At 37.7% G+C, this 24,363-nt stretch overlaps 1 protein-coding gene across 41 annotated transcripts in view; it reads right to left on the bottom strand.

The window, feature by feature from the left end:
- Positions 1 to 24,363, bottom strand: part of RIMS1 (regulating synaptic membrane exocytosis 1) — a 490,703-nt gene that overhangs the window by 112,784 nt on the left and 353,556 nt on the right. For 22 of the 41 annotated variants that reach the window (XM_074947969.1, XM_074947975.1, XM_074947977.1 and 19 more), the window contains one exon: positions 16,833 to 16,945. In XM_074947969.1, coding sequence (XP_074804070.1) covers positions 16,833 to 16,945 — 113 coding nt within the window. Of the gene's footprint in view, positions 1 to 16,832; positions 16,946 to 18,313; positions 18,497 to 24,363 lie in introns of all 41 variants that reach the window. The other 19 variants (XM_074947964.1, XM_074947967.1, XM_074947968.1 and 16 more) reach the window with 1 other exon arrangement.

The raw sequence follows: 24,363 nt of genomic DNA, 5'->3' as shown, positions 1-24,363 counted from the left end.
TGTACCTTAATAGTAGGGGTCCAGTTTTACCATCAGATATGCAAATACAAGTCCAATTGACTTCAATGGAAGTTGCATGGAGGTATCTGAGGGCAAAATTGAGTTCTCTACATTAAATTTTTAAAGATGGCCTCTTATTCTGCATCTACAATAAATTGTGGGGAGAAATGAGAGGATTAAATTAGGTCACTACCCTACCTATTTTGCATGTGCCACCAAGGACTGACATCTTAATCCCAGTATTTATACCTGGAATTGATAGTTATTTAAGTTTACATGAGAACTACCAGTGAGGATTGTGAATAGAATTAAAATTGTATCATAAATTTGGTTTTGTGCATAATTTAAGATAATGGTTTTAAGCCCACTGATTCATTATTCTTATATTCCTAAACAGGATATGTGTAAAATGCATATTTCATATATAAAATACAACTATGGTACTTTGTAGCTTGTCTGCCATGCATAAACAAACACATATCTGTTATGCATCTAACTCAATGTTCTGAAAGGATGTTCAATCAGATGTGAAGATTCAAAAATGTTACTTGGTTATGTAATTAGTCTATTGGAAAAGTGTTGTTAGGTAACCCAGAGTTCACATGAACATTTAATGCACAGCTGCTTCTAAGAGAAATATGGTATATGTCCTTTCAGAATTTGTGTAAGTACAGAGGGTTGGGGTTTGGGGTATTTTTTTTTTTTTTTTTTAGCAACCTTGAGCACTAAGAGTATACACTAATTTACATTTTAAAGCATTAGACTCACAGACCTCTAACCTCATCATCAGCAATAGTTACACAAAGTAAGAAGTGCTACTCCAACTTTATGGGTGAAATTCTGGCTACGCTGAAGTCAATGACAAAACTCCCATTAACTTCAATGGGGCCAAGTTTCACCCTTGTGAAACCTGTGTTCAGTGGTGGAAGCCACACCTGATAGAAGTCCCACACTAAGGGTAGTTCTACACTGCAAAAAAAGGGTGTGTTCTTCATTCGGGTTAGCTAACTAGGGTTAAAATAGCAATAAAGACAAAGCACCTTGGCTTTTAACTGAGAGCCTGGGGTAGGGGAGAAGGTTAAACTCAAGCTGCTAACCCAAGTTAAATGGGAGTTACTATGTCTTCACTGTTATTTTGACCTGAGTTTGCTAACGTGGGTTAGCTACACCGAGTTAAGAACACACCTTTTGTTTGCCAGGTAGACATATCCCAAGTCTCATCAGCACCCACTGACTCAGGCAAGAAGTCAATATTATAACATATTAGGAGAGGGGAACTGCACTAGGAAACTTTCATTGGGACTGTATGGTTAGTTCTCATTCACTTTCCACAAAAGGAAGCACAGTTTGACAGTTCTGGTAGTAGTATTTCACAGACAACTGTTCATACGTCTAAAAATGTCAATTACATTAATTGTTTATATCTCTTCTTAATATTATACTCATTTATCAGGATTTTAATGTACTTTGGAGAAACCTATCTTTATGTATGTATTTATTTATTATTTTCCCCTCCCCCACAAAAAAAAGCATTACAATTATTTTTGGCCTTTGCATTTATTTGATGAGAGTTCACATAGCGCATTTCAGCAGCTGTAGAGGTCAAAATCCACAGATGTATAGCTGTTAGCCAGATGGAGATGGGAAAATTCTAAAGCCCTTACTCGTGAAGTCAAGTGGACTACTCACAATGGGATTGCAGGTCTAGGCCCAGGGCTTTTATTATAAGGGGTTTTCAGGCTCTTCCTGGGTAAACTATGTGAGAGCTGAAGAACAACGATTCACATTATTCAGGACATGAAGAAGCATAAAGCCAGTCGTGTGAAAGGATTTAAAATGTCAGGCCTCAACTTTATCAATTTTAACATATGAGGACGTAATGACTCCCCACCTCCCCAAATGGCCAGACATTAACTGTGTCCAGTGTGGGGTTGAATGGCCTCTCACCATACCACTAAGGAATGAAGCCAGGCTCCCTTTGCTAAATACCCCTGCTCAGTTCATGATTCAGCACACTGTCTGGTCCCACTAACCACCTACTGAATGTGGAAATGACAGTACAGACACGAGAGAGCCCAGTCTGCAAAGATTTAATACCTTCTCGTATCTCTCCTGGGTCCCGTGGTTAGGTTCACCCCCAAGAGCTGGACTTTTGAAACTCTACATGCTGGGCACTGGCTACAATTTGTGACAATATTTATTGACACACATTGCTTCATCCTCTTATTTTTTTTTACCCTTCTTACCCCCACGTATCATACCTCCAGCATGCTGTTAGGAGGATGAAAAACCCACCAGATACCTCTACCGGTCTTGTCCAGAAGAGATTAAAAAATGCTTTCGAACCTCAAAAGGCAATTGGATCAGATCCAGAGAAACCCTGATAACCCTGCTCTAATAACAACACCAACTAAAGCACAGGGCAAGACAGCTTTAAGTAGCAAGAATGGGTGTTCTGAGCCCAAGAATGCTTAAATACACAAGGAGAGGGGTTTGCTGGGGCCAATTTGTCCTCCCTCCGGTACCTACCATATACACCTGAATTAGCTAATGTGTGACTATGCTCAACGCTCTCCAGCACCAGCCCCTGCCAACATATGATCTCTACATGTATTCTGAGCAGGGAGAGAGGAAAAGGAGGCACATCTGTTCACCAACTTGGACCTTGGGGTGTAGCGATTGCCCTGCCAGTCTTATCCCACTAAGTGAGGAAGTAGAATTCAATATAAGCCTTAAACTAAGCAATACCAGTAAAATGTCACTGTATTAATAGATTACTGCTTATATATTCCTGTAGAAAGATTTGGGTTGGGATTTTCAAAAGTACCTAAGCAAGTTAAGTTCTCAACTCCCTCTGAAATTCAGTGGAAGTTTGGAACCTAACTCCCTTAAGTTCTTTTGGAAACATTAGCCTTAGGATATATGTTTAATGTGTTGCACAGGACATTATATATGTGTCGTCTATTAACATAAAGAAATTCTGCATTTGCATGTTTAAGTATTTGGCTCCTCCTAAAGTCAAATGAACCATCCAAGGGCAGTTTGAACCCTAAGAGTTAAGGTCACTGTGCTGCCAGTGTATCCCAAGGATTTCCTGAAGAATTTTCTCTTTTCATTATATTTGGTAACTTTTGTTACCTAACATTTTTAGGCCATATTTTACACAGTGTTGTGCTGCTCACTGAGTGGAAGGGAAGACATACAGTTATATTGTTCAGTTCATTCCCTGGCTTATGCACATTTTTACCTAGAAATGACTGGACATTGTTTTATTAAGGTAAGTTAACAAATAAAGCTCTGATCATGCAGTCAAGACCAGGTGGGTGGACTTCTGCACTAAGGGAGACGAAAATACAGCAGAGTAGTCTAAATGTGTCCGAGAAAATTCAGAATTGAATCTTGTCAGATGTTGGAAGTAAAACTACATACCTGGACTTCTAATTTGAGTATACAGAATAAGAAAGAGTGGTATGTATGCAGTGGAAGAGTAAGTCATCATAATAATTTGTAATGGTTTATAAATAGTAATCTGAAGATGGAAATATTTCTTCTGTTATTGTTACAAAACAAGCTATAATTAAAATTAAATATACTTCTTGTTTGATTTTCATCACAAGAAAAACAAGTCTCAAGTATTAGTTTGTGGTATTTATAGTATCTGTATGTTTAAATTGCTTGTGTAAAACAAAAATTAAATCCAAATTCCCAGTGGGCCAGAATCTTTCTGGCACAAATATCTGCTCAGTGCAGGAGCGGAAGAGATGAAGACATATTAGGGAGTTGGTTACAGCTCTCTTATTCTCAAGCTGCAACTGCTCTAGTCCCAGCCCTGGAAAAAATTAGAGCAGGCCAAGAATTGCTGTAACTTAAGACAGTCCTTAAAGGACTATGCCAACTACGAATTTTTTGAGGAGTGCCCTCCAAATGCCCCAGGGCCTCTATAGAACAACAGAACCATGAGCAATAAACTGTATGGTCATATATAAAATATACCATAGCAGATAAATTCAATAGATTTTGTTTTTAACCAAGTTACAAAATTAGTAAATGGGCAGAATGCAGTAGATGCAATATACCTGGAGTTTAGTAAAGATGTGGACATAATAGTGCATGACATCTTATTTTAAAATTACTTCAAATTGAACTAATCTGAACAGTACAGGTTGAAAATCATATGAGGTCTGCAAACGAAGGCCAGCAATGATAATCGGCAGTGCCACGGAGATGGGTTTGTGTCTGGATTTATTTAACATCTCTAACAATTTGAGGGGGTAAACTACATATAAATTTATATTTGCAGATTTTATTAAATTGAGGGATTGCAAGCACCAATGCTGACATGAAAATAGTACAAAGGGGTAGAAATACGGGCAGGAAATAATAAACCAAGATTCTTCTTGCAAAAATATAAGCAAAGATATTTTAAAAAATATGCCTAAATGTGATAAAGCAAAACAATCTAAATTTGATCTTGCAATGCTATGTGAATACCAAGAAAACAAAGGGGGTTTTGAACTGTAAATATCAGGTCACATATCACTGACCAAGGAGACAGCAGAGTTCCTCAGTATCAAATGCTAAAGAGACCATACCTAGTACTGCTTACATTTCAGAGAACCTTAATGCAAGAAATGTGTTGACAAATTAAAAGGAATTCAAAGAAGAGATATAAACTGATTAGGAGCCTGGAAATACTGACTTGTATTTTATAGTTATATAATGGGTGTAAATATCACGAAGTGAGAGTAATAGGCTGAAATGTAGCTGAAGAAAATTTGTGTTATGTATCAGGAATCATTTAACTGTAAGACCCACTGGATTGCCGACCAATCTCCCATGAAAAATTGTGATCTTCCCAATGTGTGAGGCATTGAGACCTAGCCTTATCTAAATACTAAGGAATATATGGTAGGTAGCAATATCGCATTAGCAGGGTATGGAGAAGATGATGTGGTTCTTTTCTATCACTAGCTTATGATTTCCCACCTTACACTTTTATTCCTGCACCTCTTTCACATACACCAATAACCAACATAGACAGACTACACTATGCAGACTTTGCAGATTTGGAATCCTGGCAATGAGCAACATTAAAAAAACACACACATTTATGTGAAAGAGGAATTACAATTATTTTAGCAGTGAATTATTATAAAGACGACATCACTACACAGGATACTGCTATTTCAGGATGCGGTGAGTGGCCAGCTTCAAGTCCTTCACCAGATTCCAAGCTAAAGAACATTCCACAAACTATACACATACAGTAATACTGAAATTTCATCATCTCTTGGGTGGAGACTAACAGCCATCCAGGAAACAGAACAACACTAGCGGGCAAGGGAAATTTTGGCCAAGGACACCAGGGAGGTGTTAGGAATCTTCAATATACATTGCAAAACAGACCTTCAGTTTTAGGACATTCAAAATACATTGAAAACCACACACTACTCAATTTATCTAACTTCAAAAGGAACAGTTATTCCAGGGAGTGTATGTATTCCAGATTCAATGTTGTTGAAAAATTGGAAAGGGTTCAGAAAAAGCTAAAAGAATTATTCAAGATCTGGAAAAGCTGCCTTACAGTGACAGACTTAGGAAGTTCAATCTTGCGGAATGATCAAAGAGAATGACAAGATGTGACTTGGCCATGGTCTATAATTACCTACATACGAGGAGAAGATTTCTGATAACACAGGACTTGTTAATAGATAAAGGTATCACAAGATCTGGAAATTGAAGGTAGATAAATTAAGGCCAGGGATTAGGTGCACATTTTTAACAGTTAGGTAATTAACCATTGGAACAACTTACCAAAAGATGTGGCAAATTCTCCATCACATGATGTCTTTAAATCAAATCAAAAGAGGATATCTTTCTAAAATATGCTTTAGCTCAGCCACAAGATATGGGGTTGATGCAAAGAATCACTGGGTGAAATGACTTGGCCTTTGTTATGCAGGAGCTCACACCAGATAACCATAATAGCTTCTCGAGTAAAAATCTATGAATCCATGAATAATTTTAGACAATTTCCTATTCAAATTGTTGAAGGAAAGTATATATAAAAGAAAGAACATAGACAATGAGAAGGCAATTTCTGAAGGGTAATTTAGCACATTGAAAAGTTGTTCTAGCACTTTAAGAATGTGGGATATCATTAATGAGAGTGCCCCAAATATGGTATTGGGAGAATAAATACCAATTTCACTGTTTATCAGACCCAAAATAAATATTCCTCAATTTACTATTTTAATTCTGCATGATATTTTTTTTCTCCTTTGACTTCTTCAATCAGCCAACTAACATAATGAGAAGGTAATGAAGATATTCATGAAAAACAAAATCAGATTCAGTTTTATGTTCATGAAAGCTGGGTGAATAATTTACAAATATTTCAATTGAAAAGTGTTGTGGAATTTAGTGAATGAAGTATTTAGTTACTATTTTACAACCGTCATTGTTCACCCTCACTTTCTCTGGATGGTTTTCATTTTACATTTGAAAAAGGAGTTTATTTTGGACAAATTTAGGTCTATAGAGCCTTCAGTTTCTTGTACAAACTATATTGCCTTCCATACATTTTTAGAATGTATGGTAATAAAACTGATAATTTTGGACTCAGATGATTCATACAGTTATCTTGCATTCAAATTTAACTATTATAGGGAGGATCCCCAATGAAATTACAGATTTTTGTATACAGCTACCCTTTCTGTCCTAATAGCAGCTACTCAGATAGGACTAAGAATAATAATTAATTAACCATCTGGAAGGGAGGGAGCTAAAGCAAGTATATCCAAACACTCATTGGAAAAAAATGAATGAAATGTTATTCCGACTCCAAACTTAAATATTACTTGTAGTCTGGTACCACCCAAAATGCTAGGGATCATCCACCTGCACACAAGAAGGCAATCTCTGCCCCAGTCTACATGTAAGCTTTCAATATCTTATGTATTAGCACTCAGTTTTATGCTCCTATAAATAAATGTTGTGAGTCATTTAAGCAATGCAGGAACTCTAACACTGGTGAGTGTACATAATGAACACAAAGCAAATTTACTACCCACACCAGTACTCAAAGACTTCAGTGTGCTGCATGGACTAATCTGAAACCATTTGAAGATTATTTTTAACTATTCTGCATTCACTTCAGGTTAACTCTCCCTTAGTGTGACGTGAATAGCAGTCCAAGTCACAGATAGTGGAATCAAAATGGCAGAATGGCTCTAAGAACTTTGGGCCCAATTCCACTCCAGCTTTGCTGCTGTGGTCAAAAGGACCTCGTAACTCCACAGACGGGGTTTCTGGCATCGCACCAGCCTAGAGCTGGTATAACGGCTCCTATGTTAGCCCATCTGCAGGCTGTGGTATAGGAGATAGGGAAGGAGTTGTGGCTGCACTGCATGTTTTATCAATCCTTAGGTGAGTGTACAGTTCTTTTTGACCATAGGGTAGAACTGCCCTAGGCTGCTTCAACCTAAGCTAGGACTAGCAGAGACTGGCCACACGATTCTGGGAGCTGTAGAACTTACCTAGTAGATATCAAATATTCCCCTTTGATTTTTTGCCCTTTAAACCTTAGGGTAAAATTTTCAAAAAGCACCTAAGTTACTTCAGAGGTTAAATCTGATTTTCAAAAGTAACATAGGCCCTTAGGAGTCTAAGACTAATTGAAAGTCATTTTTACTATTTACCAACATGGTAAAACTTTTAATTGTTTGAAGCAGAATATTATATTGTTTGTGTCTTTAGGGACTATAGAACAATATAGCCTATTTTGGTCCCAGAAGGTATGTGGATCTAAATTTGTAATGTACTTTCTAGTAATAAGGTGGTGGTTTTTGTTTTTGTTTTGGTTTTTTAGATACATCAGGTTCAGTACCATACTCACTCCCTATGTTGGCCAGGACATTGTTAATATAAGAAAATGAGAGAATTTCTTTGCAACTGGTTGAAAAAATTCCCATTCTCCTTGGCCACTAGATGTCTCATTTCTTCCACACAAGTGCATATTGTTGCATTTATATGACAGAAAGAGAAACAGTGCTCTTCAAAAAGTCATTGTGATTATGGAACTTTTTTGTGGTAGTGCAAGACCGCTCTAGCATGTGGAAAACATCACTCTCACCGATGACTGTAATTTTTTTTTACAAGTCCTGTGGTGTTAAAGCAGTAATAGTGTCTCCTCTTGATCTTGTAAGAAGCTCCTCATAGCTCTGGATTTCTGACTGACCTATAAATAATGTTGCATTTCTGGCCACAGCAACCGGAGAATACAACTGGGAGCCTGTATCACAGGCACTAGGCTGCAGGCCTGGCTGCCAACAGCAAAGGCTACTGCTCAATCTACTGTGGAATCTCTTCTGCCCTGTTTGCACAGCCTGTGCAGAGCATCATGGGAGCAGCAGACCTTGGGGCAGATGAGGCAACCGGAAGCTGTTACAAAAAGGAGCAGAGGCAGCTCCCACCTGCCCCCTCATTCACTTAGTGTTGTGCTGATGAGGAGAAGAGCTATGGGAAGTCAGAAGAGGGAAAGAAGTGATTCCTGTAGCATGTCCACCCAGCCTCTCCAGCCTGCAGGAGTCTATTATTTCCCCACTGCTGCGGAGCTCCTGTATGGAGGGGAGCTGGTCAAGAGCAGTCGCGTGTGTGAGGGGTGGGTTTGACTGGGCAGGGGCTGCTCCAATATCCAGAGAATGGGAAGAAGCAGAGTTGGGAAATTGAACCTACAGTGGGAGCTGGACAGGTGCAGTCACAAGCAGAAGGAGAGAGTGTGAGGCGGGAGGCAACACCCACTAAAGGTATGGGGCTTTGAGCGGGAGCCGAAGGCAGTACCAGCGATCAGGGGAAGATTGTGAAGTGTCTCATCTATCAGCCAGAAAAAAAGGAAGGAGGTCCTCCAACTGTTCATTTTAGGTTGAATTTCCTGATATACATACACAGAAATGGGGTGATACCTCCTCTGTCTTTACAAATCAGAAAACAGTCCAAAATATGAGCCTTAGAAAAAACTCATGATTTTTAAGCCAATCTTGCCACAGGATTGGCAATACTGAAATGCTGGCCTGCTAACAACATACAAACCTTAATGTAACTTCTGTCTGCGCATGGGGACCTTAGAAAGTAGACAGTGTCCCTTTAACACTGAATTATTTTCAGATCATGGTGAAAATATGCCTCTATGAGAATGGATGCCGGAGTTCTTACCAGATAAAACTGTCATTGAAGACAATAGGAATTTTGTCTAGATAAGTACTGAATGATTGGGCCATATACAGTATGTTCTGTGAAAACCAAGTAAGTGAACACAGAACAAAGTGAAGTGGTTGCTCTTTTTATGGCACTTTCTCAGGTGGTAAAAAATAAAAGTTGAATATATACCATGAAAAGACTAAAAACTTGCTGCACAGCATTGTGTCCTGAACTGTTAGTACAAAATGGCCTAGAACTTTGGAGATGGGATTCAGATTAAGACCCAAACTTCCTCAAAGCAGATAGTATTTGCTGTTCTGGTTCAAATCCAATATCCAGTCTGATCAGATCTCTGATGGTTGGGCGACAGCCTATGAAGTTTAGATTCAGATCAGAATTTTCCAGAGTCTGGGAGGACTTGAATCTGATGTTCTAATTTGGGTTTATCACTGCGATTAATGTTTCTTTAGTGCAATGTTTTACTGTCAGAGTTAAATATTGTTCATTTGAATTCTTCTTTGTTTCCTCAAGCAGACTTTGTCTTGAATCATTCCTTCTTTCAGAAAAAGCCAGAATTGCCCCCACATAGTCCTGACTCGGGGAGGTGCAAAGTATGATTCCCCTTCCCCTTCCTGGAATAAGCCACAGGAATCAACATTGATCATTGCGGGTCCATGGCAGGCCAAAACCATGTGGGGTGCCTCTGTGTTTCCCAGGTAGCTTCCTGACAGCATAGCTCCATAGGAGCTGTGCTACTAAGGACTTCTCTGGCAGTGGTGATCCTCATGCCAAGAATATACAACACAGCCCCAAACTGTACTATCCTTCTTCAGAATCTCCCTGCATCTGAAGGAGGGATAATGTTTGTCATCCCTCTGTCCATTCCACTCTCCAACCACTCCCCCTGTTTGACCTCAGACTTATGAAGCATTGTCCAGGGACTTTGAAGGAGAGGACAGGATGGTGCCATGGCTGTTCCTCTGTGCCTCCACATGCCATTATGTGATTAATGGAAACCATGCACAGAGCCAACTGGCAGACCTTGGGGAGAGGTACAACCTGGGCCTCTGGACTGACTTTCTACCCAAAGTAGCACGTACTTTACTGCACATAGATCAAGGGACTCAGGTTAAATACACTATGCACCATTTTAATCAGAAATTTGAAATCACACATCAAATAATTTTCCAGTTGTAAAGAGGGATAAACCAGATAACAGCTAGATATCTGAGATGGAACTTTTTTAGTTGATTTTCATTGATGACTGAATGAAACGTATTAACACGGAAAATAATGGGGAGGAAGATAAAATTCACAGTTGTCAAGTGTTTGTAAAATGTACGTGAATATTTACCTTTTGAGGAAGAGTTATAATTCTCTTGTTCTTCAATGAATTAAATGCATGGAATGATGGAAACAAAAGAAAGAAATCAGCAAATTTAAAGTTAGACAAAGAAGTGTATTGCATTTGACAATGGCACATACAATAGGCTGTATCAGAGCATACATAAAAGTAATGTGGAAAATCAGGATGATAAACCATGACAAATTATAAATGCAGAATATTTATTTAAAACTATGAGTAACAGTGAAGTTACTGATGGTCAGATTGTGAAGTCTTTGCTTCTTCTGCTGAGTGTAGTAGTGCCAACCCCAAGTGCTCAAAAAACATGAGTCAGGCCCCCCAAAATGGAGACACGTTTTTAAATAATAAATTTTGGATTCTGTTTATTTGTCTTCTGATTTCTGAGCCTCAAGGGTAAACTCACTTCATGTTTTCTCCACAATGATGGGTGAAAAACTTATTTTTTTAATTAAAAGCTGCAATTCTGAATAAATCACTGAACACGAGAAAACAGGGCTTTAAGGAAAACACCAAATACCATGAAACTTGCAATAAAATTGTGGGAGCTGGCAACACTGACTTTAGTCAAAGGGTCTACTCAATTGAGTGAGTTTCTCTCAGCGTGAGTAAAGGTTCCACAATCTGGCTCTGAATATGCAATGCCATCTAACAATTTTAAATGAAAATAGGGACATGAAGACAAAACAAAAACAATGCTAAAAGGTGGGAATTGAAAACTGAAATAGTATCCTCTTTTATTAGCCTCTTGTTAGAAAGCTCATACTCTGCTCTTAGTTACTCTGAATTTATACCAGTGTACTTCAGAGCAGAAATTAACTGAGAGGGTCCAAATCTGCAGCCCTTACTCAAGCAAAATGCCCATTGGCTGCAATAACATTGCAGAAACCAGTATTCTGTATTCTCTAACTGAGAACTATAGTTGCAACTCAATTTTATTATTTAACAATATTGCGATTCTTTCATATGAAATTCTATCATTGTTTGTCCACAGGTAACAATGAAAATAACTTGTCAGTATATGTCCTTCCTTCATGCAATGAAGATCTTTATAGGTCTATTTTATCAATTTTTTTCAATCTAGTTTATATAAATTGTACCCATACCACATTAACACCAGTATTAAAGTCTTTTCAAATAAGAGGCCCCTTGGTTAGATGGAGTCATTATTTAAGAGTTAACTTGAAAATATATACAATACAATTAATTTCTGATTATTGCATACCATCATCTGTCAGAAAATTCATTCATATGTCTTTAAGTACATTCCTCTGTTTTACTTCAGACATGGAAAATAGTCTTCTCTCAAGCAGTATAAAAAAGAACTATCTTGATTTTAAAGGAAGATATCGAGACAATTTTTGTAACCACTTTCTGGATAAAAAGCTGCTGTCCTACCTGAATCTAAATTTCAAGCCAAATGGTTTAGATGTCTGTTAGTACAGGGTCATTTTCTGCAATATTTATTCAGGCACTGTTCTGATTTTCTCCGGTGGGAGATTTTTCTAAGGGTCAGGCACAAAGTTATTTATGGTTTCAGAGTAACAGCCGTGTTAGTCTGTATTCGTAAAAAGAAAAAAGAAAAGGAGTACTTGTGGCACCTTAGAGACTAACCAGTTTATTTGAGCATGAGCTTTCGTGAGCTACAGCTCACTTATTTATGGAAGTGTAAACTGGTCCAACTCAACAGGTCAGGAATGTTAAAACAACAAAGAAACAAAAAAACATTAAATCCAATATCACACTGCATCATTATAAGAACTATGCAATGTGAAACCACGTTGTTAACCAAATGAAAAATAAATCATTTTGTCAAGAGTCAAATGAGAGTGAGGACAGGGACAGTGACCTGGTTTGTCTGTATTTATTATGGAAACTACTTTTCAATAATCCTTTTAATCATCCGTGACAGGTTTCACAGTAGCAGCCATGTTAGTCTGTATCCGTAAAAAGAAAAGGAGTACTTGTGGCACCTTAGAGACTAACAAATTTATTAGTGCACAATCATCCATGTGTCTCATTGGTTCTGAAATTTCAATAAGCTCTAACACACCTTTTCTTAACCACATGCCTCTCAGTTATTCATTTGTCAGAATACAACCTACTTCAGCTAACGACGGCCTTAGGAAAAAACTGCTGTAGAACACCAGCTTGTATAAATTTCCTTGAACAATAAGGGTGAATAGTTACAAAATAACAATGTATGGGCTCAACCTGAAATCCTTACTCAGGTCAAACTCCCATTAAGTCAGTTCTTGTTATCAATAGAGAAAGGACTGAGTAAAGACGACAGACAGACTCTCACAAAATCTATGCAAATGTATAAAAAGTTATGATACAACAGTAGAGAAATTCATAGTTAATGCAGAAACTCCACTCTTTATTTGCCACTTAAACATTGTGTACTGTAGTAACAGAGTGATTCAAGCCTTTTACAATCGCTCAGCACAACGTGACAAGTTGAACGCACACACTCTTCTTTGCCAGGGCTTAGAATTTCCTTAATTTAACCACTGAGTTGAAAAATCTTCATGTTATTTTTATATCCTTTTTTAATATTGCCAATTAAAACAAGGAAAGAAAAATGATATATTTCAAAATACTACAAGTCTGGGTAATGACCACTGCATGGTAGCTTGTTTGCAAATACTTACAGATGTTTAGAAATGTGAATTATGTAAAGATACCTGTAGAGACTAGTTTTCACTTGCAGACCTCTCAGGCCTTGATCCTGCAATGAGATCCATGCGATCACGGGAGTCTGGAAATCTTTGCCATGATACAGCTGGCATAGTTGCATATCAAGGTCCATATTTGCATTTCAATGCACAGATATACACACTTGACTCAATTATTATCATGACTTTCACTCAAATTTCTGTTGCTTGAGAGAAGTCCATAGCCTTGAGTCCAAGTGCTAAAATTTTTACATACTGCAATGGGTTGAAAAATACTATTGCATGTCTTATAGCTCTTCTAAATAAACAACTTGGTAGATAATTTAAAAAAAATACATGAAGCCACTGATCCCCATTTAGAACTAAAGGCCCCCCAAATTTTTTTTTTTTAAATTATGCCATTTTGGAGTTTTCAGAACAAAAAGATATCTTACACTGGAATTTTCCCCTTACCTGTAAAATTGTGTTCTGTGAACTCCTCTGTACCTGACCACAGGTATCACCCTGCCTCTATGATGCAATGGGATTGTCACCATCCTTTACTCTGAGGTTTCTTCAATAGGATTTTCTATGTAGTATTTCTACTGTTATGGGCATTTCTAAACTGACAAACTTGCTCAAAAGTTGGCTTTCCATCAGCTTCAAATTGAAACTGCTTCCGGGAGTGTTAACTTAACAGTCATTGTCTGATAAGGGCAATAAATCAGAACTACCCGGTACTTTTTTTTTCAGTCCTAACTTAATGATGACCAATACTGAATTTCTGAGATACTGTGTAAATCCTGTAAAAGAGGTATTAGCATGGATGTCATAATTTACTACAGAAGAAACAGCTCCACAATAACATTATTTGTCAAGACAAAAAAGAAAACTGCCACCAACCTCTCATTCCAATATCCATTCCCCTCTCTGACATCAAGAGCTTTACACAATACTAAAATTTGTTTACTGAAGGCTGGTATGTCTTCTGACTATGCAAAATCATAATGAATTATATCACTTACAGTAGATATATATTGCTATAACCTTTCTACAATGGTTATTATAGTCTGCAAAATGGATTTAACAGTAAAACCATTTGTATTCACCCCTCTTAGTTCAGGAGAATTAACATGACCTGCCATAAACTCATATCATAGCATACAGTATTCTCTTTCAATGCAGGATGCCAGTGTTTCCCAACACTACACAGCTTTATTTACAACTGAAGGAAATGCAAAGAATATTGAACCCAGAAATGCAGCTCCCCCAACATTAACAGATTGCATTTGATCCTGCCACCATCCACATTCATGTAGCCCTGCTGACTGTGAATTGAAGTCATTATGGACCTATCCAATACTAATTAAAGTTAATAGGAAATCTTCCACTGACTTCAATAGGTTTTGGATTAAACCCTAAATTAGGTCCAAATTGTACTCTTAGTTACTCCATTTTATACTGAAATTGGCTTGATGTGGGTTGGGTTGGACAGCTGTACCAGGTGGCAGAATTTGATCCAATGAATTAAAGCAAGTATTTTGTTTTATGGCCTACATTTCATCGAGTTGTGTGTCAGAGAAATTTATATGTAATCATGTCTGTATTTAACCCAACAACATTTAAACAGTAACATTTTTCATGTGTGTTTGCAAAGAGGTACCTACTCGCTCTCAACCACAATCATAAGTTAAACAGAGGAAAAAAATGGGAAAAGATGTCTTTAATAAAATGGCAACCCAATCACACAACGAAAAGAAAATCAGTATGTAAAGGAAGAATTCTTCTCTTCAGCCTCCAGCCACATTGTCAGTTCACTGACATGAAGGATATAACATACAATCCTAGAGTAATAGCAAGAGTAACGGATGTGCTAACCCTTGCATACGTATGACGCAAGAGGATAAATCACCAGTGTAAATATTAAAAATAAGTATTCACAGCTTGAAATATCAATACTCCACTTCATATGTGCTTGTAATATCAATAATCCTCTGAACATATGCTAATTTTAGCTTCAGTTTTGATTGTTTAACTTTTTCTTGTTAGCTATGTAACTGCAATCTCCCTCCTTTCAGTCTCACAGTTCATACAAGGTTCTGCATTCATTTAAAATTTCTGTCAACATAATTTAAATTAGAATGTTATTTCTTACACATTATTTAGTGATAATGATAATAAGTGAATATCCACTAGAGAAAAATACTTAGTCAAAATAAAAGTGATAGATCAGGTATATCCTTTCCATGTACTGTGTCAAATGCAGGAATCACATAAGAATTATGATGTACAGAATGTATGAAATCATATCATACTTTCATTCTTATATAGCTCCGAACTTAGAGATACACTGGGCAACATAAAAATTTAAGCTGCACATGTAGTTCACCACCAGTTTACAATGAAGAGAGTCCTTCATTGTTACAGAGATATAATTAGAAGAACTGAATATAAAATTCAGAGTTAGTCAAATCCACCAGTCAAACTCAGTAAAGTATATTGAATATTCACAATAAATAAATATAGTGAAGAGGAAAACATTTTCATGTGTCAGTGAGTGTGTACTATAATGATACTTTTAGGATGGCTCACATCCATAAAGCTCATGTAACCAGTCAACTAATTCATTATCATGCAAAGAAGTATAGGGTACACCTAGCTTGGTAAAGAAGACAAAGCGAACAACACTGTCTGCTTTGGGAGGTGTCTGACAATATTTCAGGAAACGCAGGAAGTACAAACATTAGAAATTCTTACATGCATTAGTTTCTGCTTAGTAGAAAGATCTGCAGTATTGGTAATTTGAGTTTTGAATTGTCAGATGTAGTCAATGCACTGACAGAGTTGCTTGAATAATAGAGAAAACTGAATTACACATATTTCCCAGGATGAAATTAAATCATATTTAAAATCCATTTTGTTTTAATATAGTAACCAACACTCAAGCCGCAGTATGTTGATGGGAAAGGAAACACTCATGTTAACACTTGTTTGATCTGTTTGGATACAGTACCTCTCACAGCAACCTAGCTCAACTTTGCACTGTTCAACAAGGAAAAGTTCTCTTTGCTTGACCACCTGTTCCCTTAAACATGCACCAGTTCATGACCCATGCTTTCACATTTTTAATGTTAGGTGGTTTCACTCTGTTCAGTAGGCCTTTATCTGACTCAGGGAACAAAAAAGAGATTGACATTATCTGACTTTCATCAGTTTCTGTCAGCAAAGCACAACAGTTAATCTCACCCAACAAGTCCAACTTAACAGAACATGAGCAAGGTGGTATTAGAAGTAACATCACTGAGCTCTGTGACCTGAACACTAACTAAATCTGTGGTCATGGGTCGGTATGCACTAAGATAATGGAATGTTTGCAATAGAAATTTTAAGGTACACAGCAAAAACCAAACCAAGCCAAGCCAGGAGACTATAGAACAATCAACCAATCAAATTCTACAATACTTTCCAATCTATCATTATTCTTTCATTCAAATATCTTCCTTTGTGGGTAGAAATAAATAAAGCACTGAACATTTTGTTATCAAAGACAAAGTAAAATAAGGTAAGGAAGGAAATCCAAGATTCTGAATTATGATAAACTCATTATTTGATACCTTGCTCTACACTGCTGCTTCTTACTGGAACTTGCGGAAGCTGTCTTCCCCTACGACTGCTGAATGATGTGTCTGCAGGAGGTGACTGAGTTGGACTTCCTTGTTGGTGTATTCTGCAGATGGAATGAAGATAAAATAAAATAATCCAAATAAAATCTGAATCAATACATTTTGAGTGGTAAAGATAATGCCTATATTAAAATGCGTATATGGAAGATGCAGAAATTGCATGTATGCCATACTGTCCTATTCATACAGTCCTCAATGCCTGGAGAGTTAACAGTGCTTCATCTTTAGTTTCTCTAACTGTCTTCAACTCAGGAAAAATATTTTCAAGCTCCAAATTATTCAATGTTTCTAGACAGGAACTGCAAATGGCAGACAGGAGTCTAAGGGCCTGGTTCACCATTGTCTCCCACCTTGTATAGTCATTTCCACCAATGCAAAGGGGTGTAAAATACTACCATTCTGATTGGTAGCATTTTATACTCAGTTTTCATTAGTGTCAAACTTAACATGGTGCAGGGCAACAGACAATTAAGTTGCAAGTATCTAATGTTAGAGGTAAAGTGGCTTTTCTGAGCATTTCTTTTGAAGTGTAGTTGTTTATTGGCATCGCTTCTGTTAATTTTTGTAGTGTGTGTATTTGGTAATAGGTGTAAATTCTTAGAGCAGTTCCACAGAACTTTAATACTCTTACCCAAGTAGATATTCTAAATTCATTTGTTTTGACTGTGTGGAAAGATGAACTTAACTAGCATAATTTCTAAATAGGTTGGCTTCTTTTAGACACAATGAGTTTAGCAGATTAACACACCAGATATCTGTGAAATTCAAGTAAATTTACATATAAAATTCCTAAGGCCATTGTTGGTAACCTGGAACACTATAGCTAAAATACATAGATGAGAAAAAGCTTGATTACTGACAAGGCCTAATTGTTAAACTTCATTGCCAGGTACAGTATTATATTTTCTAAATATGTTACATTTATCTAATATATTAAAGTTACACATAATTTCTCAAATTTTGCTATTATCTGAAAAACATTAATACAAATTAAACAAATTACAGATGGTGACCTTTAGCATTTCATAGGCCAAATGACTTTCTCTTAACTTGCTGCTGTAAAGCAAGAGTTAATTGTGTGGAAATTGTTTGTGTGTTATTTACAGCACATTTTCAAAATGAAATATTTTGCATGTTTTCATATGAGTACATAAACAAAACAATGGAAGGACAAAACAGTCAAATTTTAACTCTCATGTTCCATAATTATATAATTCAACAGTCAAAAGCACCATCTAGACAGTGAAGATAGACGGAGTAGAGGATATGGGAGAAGTGTAAGTACCATGGAGAAAGGATTATAGTACCGTGCTGGAAAGAGTGAATGCACCGTATATACTCGGGAAAGTACAACACCACAGTGACATCTGGGAGGTAGGACATGAATGCTGTGCTGTACATTTAATAGGAACCTTGTCAGAAGTGGAGAAGGTGGCGCCGACCCTCCTGGAACTAGATGATGTACAGAGCATAATGGTCTGATACTAGAATGCTCACTCGACCTTGAGCGAGTGTGATGTTTTCCCCTAATGACTGGCTGCTCAGTTGTTCTTGGGGTTGGAAGTCCCCTTCTAGAAAGACATGGTAGCAGAACCCTAAAACATTAGGGCCAAAAAGAAATTGTTCAGTCATTAGCTCCACATAAGCTTCCCCATGCATCCCTCCACCAGTGAAAGCAACCGAAAGCCTGTTTAATAAGACACATGCTCACATTTTCAGACTCTGAAAAAATTATTAATTCAACCTACAACTCTGTTTTCAAAATGATAAACAGAAAAACCCTCACTTCAGATACCTATGTCATGTAAACCTGTAGTTCATAAATTGCATTGAATTTAACAGCTGGTTGGCGAAAAATATTAGCTTCATCTTCAGTTACTTTAACCATAGCAAATGAAGACTAATGCACATCTGGAAAATACTCTGAAGTACCAGCACTACAGAAAAAAAATCAAAGCCTACTTTTAACCACAGTACACGTTTTCAAAATGCACATTTTTATTGGTGTTAAAATTTTACCTGAATTCTCATGAAGGCCCCAGTTCAGTAAGGTACCTAAGCACATGTATAATCTCACTAGCTAGCCTCTTGGGGACAACTCATGTGCTTAAAATTAGATATGTGCTGAAGTATCTTGCTGAACTGGGGTCTAAATTAGAGATACAATTCTGCAGGATTAATAACGAAAACTGTATTAAAGTAAAAATGCAGTACAGTTTATTAGTGGCCTCAGTACAACAATGTAAAGTTAAATATAATCACCTGAACTAATATGAGTAAGTAAGCGAATAAAATAAACTTTTAAATTAAATTAACAAATTGTGACTTTTTAATTCTTTTCTGCTTTTCACAACTGTGTGACAGTCCATAAAATGCATTGTTGTTTAGGACACTTTTGAATTGAGTCTTCTCACTACTTCTGTTTACAATATTTTATTGGTTTGTTTATTTTTTTAGATTTCTAAACTACAGCTGCAGGCACCCATTCATAAGTTAAAAATCCCAATGTAAGCAAAGGACTGCCCATGTACCTGCCCACTCCCAATACCCACTTACCTGTTTCCCTTTTATTTCTGGTGGAACCCTATATCCTAATAATCTTTTTAGGACTAGAATTTTTTGCTATTATTTATGTAGTTCCAAAATGTACTATACTATGTTACTTATAGTTTGGCTTTAGGGCCACCTCTAGAGAAACAATATATTTCATGGCAGCCCTGTTACAACTCCAACCACAGTTAACTTGAGTTGCACTTAAAGAAAGTATTCTGCTTCTTCATTAAGTATGAAAAATAAAGTATATCCTCCCCAAAATTACAGCACCTGATCTGGGGTATAGAATGAATTTTCTGAGAATGTATGAGGTAAACTTAATTAAAAATCAGTCCTTTAAGTAGCTGAGTACCCACTGTAAAGATGGCCACGGCCTCCATTCACTTGTTCATCTTCACCTCTGTAAATCATAGAGGGCTACCACCTTTACGGAGGGCAGCTTGGCTTTATTTCCACTGGGAACAATAGGGGACCATGCCCATTTTGTTAACTGAGGGTAGCCAGTGGCCTCCATCCCATTAAGTAAAATGGAAGCTGGCAGCCGTCTTTAATTATGTCTTTTATTGTCATCTTGAGGGGGGGAAAAAACCCATAATGTGTCTTTAAAAATCAGTTCAATCTAATATGGGTCCAAACACACTAAAATGCTTGAGTCATAATCAAAGAGACATGATGGGTAAGATAGTATCTTTTATTGGACCACTTGCTGTTAGTGAAAGAGACCAAGGTGAAGTGGCCAATTATCACTACTGCCGTTATTGGACAAAAAAGGGGAGTTAGTGGGTTTCAGGTTGTTGAAATAAGCCATAAATCCAGTGAGTTTATTGAGTTCATGATTTATAGTGATGAATTTAAGTTATGAATTTAAGTTCCTAGGCTCATGAAGGTTTTGCAGGTTTCCTTTTAGGCTAAGTACTGAGAGGTCAGATATGGAGTGATAGCTTTGTGAATGGGTGCTATGGCGTTTTATCATTTTTCAGTGAGTTCATTCAAGAGTATAGTGATTGTCTCATTTCACCGACATAGCTGTTACTGGGGCATTTAGTGCACTAGATGAGGTATACCACGTGTTGTGATAGGCATGTGTAGATCTTGAAAGGTGTGTTGTCAGTAAGTATTGACTGTCATTGCTGTGGAGACATATCTACAGGTTTTGCATCTGTTGTTCTGGCAGGGTCTGGTGCCACTTTGAGTTGGTGGGTTCTGGTCTGTGGGGAGCTTGGTTCTGATGATGAGCTTAGTATTAACTGGCCACTTCACCTTGAATGGTCTCTTACAATACGAATTAACTACTTATGCTAAACAACCTGTTCCAACTTGTATTTAGCTGTGACACTCTGAGTACCTTGCCCACACCTGAAAAAGAGCTCTGTGTAAGCTTGAAAGCTTGTCTCTCACCAGCAGAAGTTGGTCTAACAAAATATATTACCTTACCCACCTTGTTTCTCTAATATACTGGCATCAACACAGCTACAATAACACATTAATCATAATCAGATGCTTATTGCATGATGGAACAACAGGCCAGAGCTAAGGTTATTTGGATGACTGAGTTGTGCATTTCTAGCCAGAGACTCTATCTGGTAGAAGCAGAAGCAGCTAAAGCAGATTGCTGCACCGTAAGGCAGGGAGTAAAATGAGGCCCTGCCAGGGCCACTCTTCCCCCCCAGTACCCTGCTGGACCCAAAACTGAGCTGGGGAGACCCTCACACTGTGAACCCATGCAGTACCTTTCCTCTCTCCCACCATGTGGGCTGCAGAGAGGAGCCAGATATAAGAACATAAGATCAGACCAATGGTCCATCTAGCCCATTATCCTATCTTCTGACAAGTGATCCATTCCTTGTCACCCATTCCCAGCTTCTGGCAAATAGAGGCTAGGGACACCATCCCTGCCTATCCTGGCTAATAGCCACTGATGGACCTATTGTTCATTAATTTATCTAGTTCTTTTTTGAACCCTTAACAACATCCTCTGACAAAGAGTTCCACAGACTGACTGTGCATTGTGTAAAAAAAAATACTTCCTTTTGTTTGTTTTAAACCTGCTGCCTATTAATTTCATTTGGTGACCCCTAGTTCTTGAGTTATGAGAAGTAAATGACACTTCCTTATTTACTTTCTCCACACCAATCATGGTTTTATAGACCTCAATCATATTCCCCCTTAGTCGTCTCTTTTCCAAGCTGAAAAGTCACAGTCTTATTAATCTCTCCTCATACAGAAGCCATTCCACACCCCTAATCATTTTTGTTGCCCTTTTCTGAACCTTTTCCAATTCCAATATATCTTTTTTTGAGATGGGGTGACCACATCTGCACGCAGTATTCAAGATGTGGGCGGACCATGGATTTATATAGAGGCAATATGATATGTTTTGTCTTATTATCTATCTCTTTCTTAATGATTCCCAACATTCTGTTCACTGTTTTGACTGCTGCTGCACATTGACTGGATGTTTTCAGAGAACTATCCACAATGACTCCAAGATTTCTTTATTGAGTGGTAACAGCTAATTTAGATCCCATCATTTTATATGTATAGTTGGGATTATGTTTTCCAGTGTGCATTACTTTGCATTTATCAACATTGAATTTCATCTGCCATTTTGTTGCCCAATCACCCAGTTTTATTAAATCCCTTTGTAACTCTTCACAGTCTGCTTTAGACTTAACTATCTTGAGTAGTTTTGTATCATCTGCAAATTTTGCCACTTCACTGTTTACCCTTTTTTCCAGATCATTTATGAATATGTTAAATAGGACTACAGACCCCTGCGGACACCGCTATTTACTTCTCTCCATTCTGAAATCTGACCATTTATTTCTGCCCTTTGTTTCCTATCTTTTAACCAGTTACTGATCCAGGAGAGGACCTTCCATCTTATCCCATAACAGCTTACTTTGCTTAAGAACCTTTAGTGAGGGATCTTGTCAAAGGCTTTCTGAAAACCTAAGTACACTATATCCACTGGATCACCCATGTCCACATGCTTGTTGACCCGTTCAAAGAATTCTAGTAGATCGGTGAGGCATGATTTCCCTTTACAAAAAACATGCTGAATCTTCCCCCAACAAATTGTGTTCTTTACTAGAGTTTCAACCAATTTGCCTAGTACCGAAGTTAGGCTCACCCCCTGTAATTGCTGGGCTCACCTCTGGAGCCTTTTTAAAAAATTGGAGTCACATTAGCTATGCTCCAGTCACCTGGCACAGAAGCTGATTTAAATGGTTAGTTACATACCACAGTTAGTCGTTCTGCAGTTTCACATTTCAGTTCCTTCAGAACTCTTGGATGAATAGCATCTGGTCCTGATGACTTATTACTGTTTAATTTATCAATTTGTTCCCAAACCTCCTCTAATAACACCTCAATCAGGAGACAGAAACTCCACCGGGGGGAGCAGGGACTTTTGGACCTCTGGACATTCCAGTCACCACTGTAGAATACACTATGATTTTCTCTGCCCTGTTCCGATTGGCTGTTTGTTCCAACCCTCCCTCTCTCCTCCCTTCTCACCATCCCTTCCCTTCAGCTTCATTCTGCATCTGTCCCTCCTGCTGTTCCCTTTTCTGCCCTCCTTACCAATTCCTTCCCCTTTCTTTACATTTAGCTGCTCCCCTCCTAAATAACCCTCTCCCCGCAAAAAAATAATTGTGGAACTAGTATCCCATTTGCTGCCATCACATTGATCACTCTGCTTGTATGTTATACCCCTTCCCCCACTCTGTGTCTGTCTGTCTTAGACGATAATAGGTCATTATTTCCTCGTAATCCCGAATTTGTCGGTATCCCTCTGTTTTCTCTCATCTTATACTTAATTTGAAAGCACATGTTTGTACATTGCAATGGGACCTACTGAGGCTCCTAGGTGCTTCAATAATATAAATAATAAACTATTATTATTATTATTAAGGCTTCCAGATACTTTCCATTATATGACTTTGTTTTCAGTTGCTTATAACTTGGCCAACTTCTATCACTTCAGGTGAAATCTTCCATGCCAGGTGACTGCCTCGATATTTTTTTGAAAATTTCAGACAAAATATGTTAGCCATTTCTGAGAATAAGGCTAGGGAAAAATAAATTGGTCTGACAATGTTAAAAGTACTGGAAACCTTTGAGATGCTCTAGTGCCTTTGCAACAGGGGTGCAGAAAAGAAGGACTTGGACAAGCTGGAAGGGATGGGGCAGGAGAGGTCACACTTGGGGAAGAGTCTGCACCCACCATAGCACTTTTCCCTCTAGAGCCTGGAATGGAACACAAAATTCCTGAGTTTCACTATTGCTCTGATATCAGCAAATATTTATAAAACCTACTAGTAATGTGTCCCATCCCCCGTCTCTTGCAGGGGCAGACAACCCACTATTGCTATCAATTACTCCATTAGCACAAGAGATGAAGGTTTGAGCAGTGGATCTAAAGGTTCCAATCCTGCTGCTGACCCCTGTGGGTGTCAATATGGCGCTACATGATGGAATTTATCTTTTTTTCAGTGTGCTTTTTTAAAAAATATAAGAAATCACACGCTTAAAAACCACATTAAAAGAATACTGTTAAGGTTACAAAGCCAAGCACTCAAAAGTTAGGAAAACTTTTGAGTGCTTCCTCTGTGCAACCTTAATTTAGTCTCCTTATGTTTATGAATTATAATAGTATTTTATTACGTGAACATGTACTACTTTTTGCAAAGGATACCTTAGCCCGTAAACTCCAAAGCCCTCATGGGCAAAGCATTTAGTTTGTTGTTTTTTGTGGCATTTAGCATCTCTCTTAAAGCTTATTTTGTCTTTTGTACCAACAACTATATTACCAATCTCCTATTTCATTTATGGTTAGAGAGAGGTTTCAGACATTTGAAACAGAAGTGGATTCAATCCCAGTCAGGATTGTGAGGGGCACTCATGA

This window comes from Natator depressus, chromosome 3 (assembly GCF_965152275.1).
Source record: "Natator depressus isolate rNatDep1 chromosome 3, rNatDep2.hap1, whole genome shotgun sequence".
Taxonomy (NCBI): domain Eukaryota; kingdom Metazoa; phylum Chordata; order Testudines; family Cheloniidae; genus Natator; species Natator depressus.
Note: the sequence above shows the minus strand (reverse complement) of the source record. Positions and strands in the feature narration are given on the sequence as shown.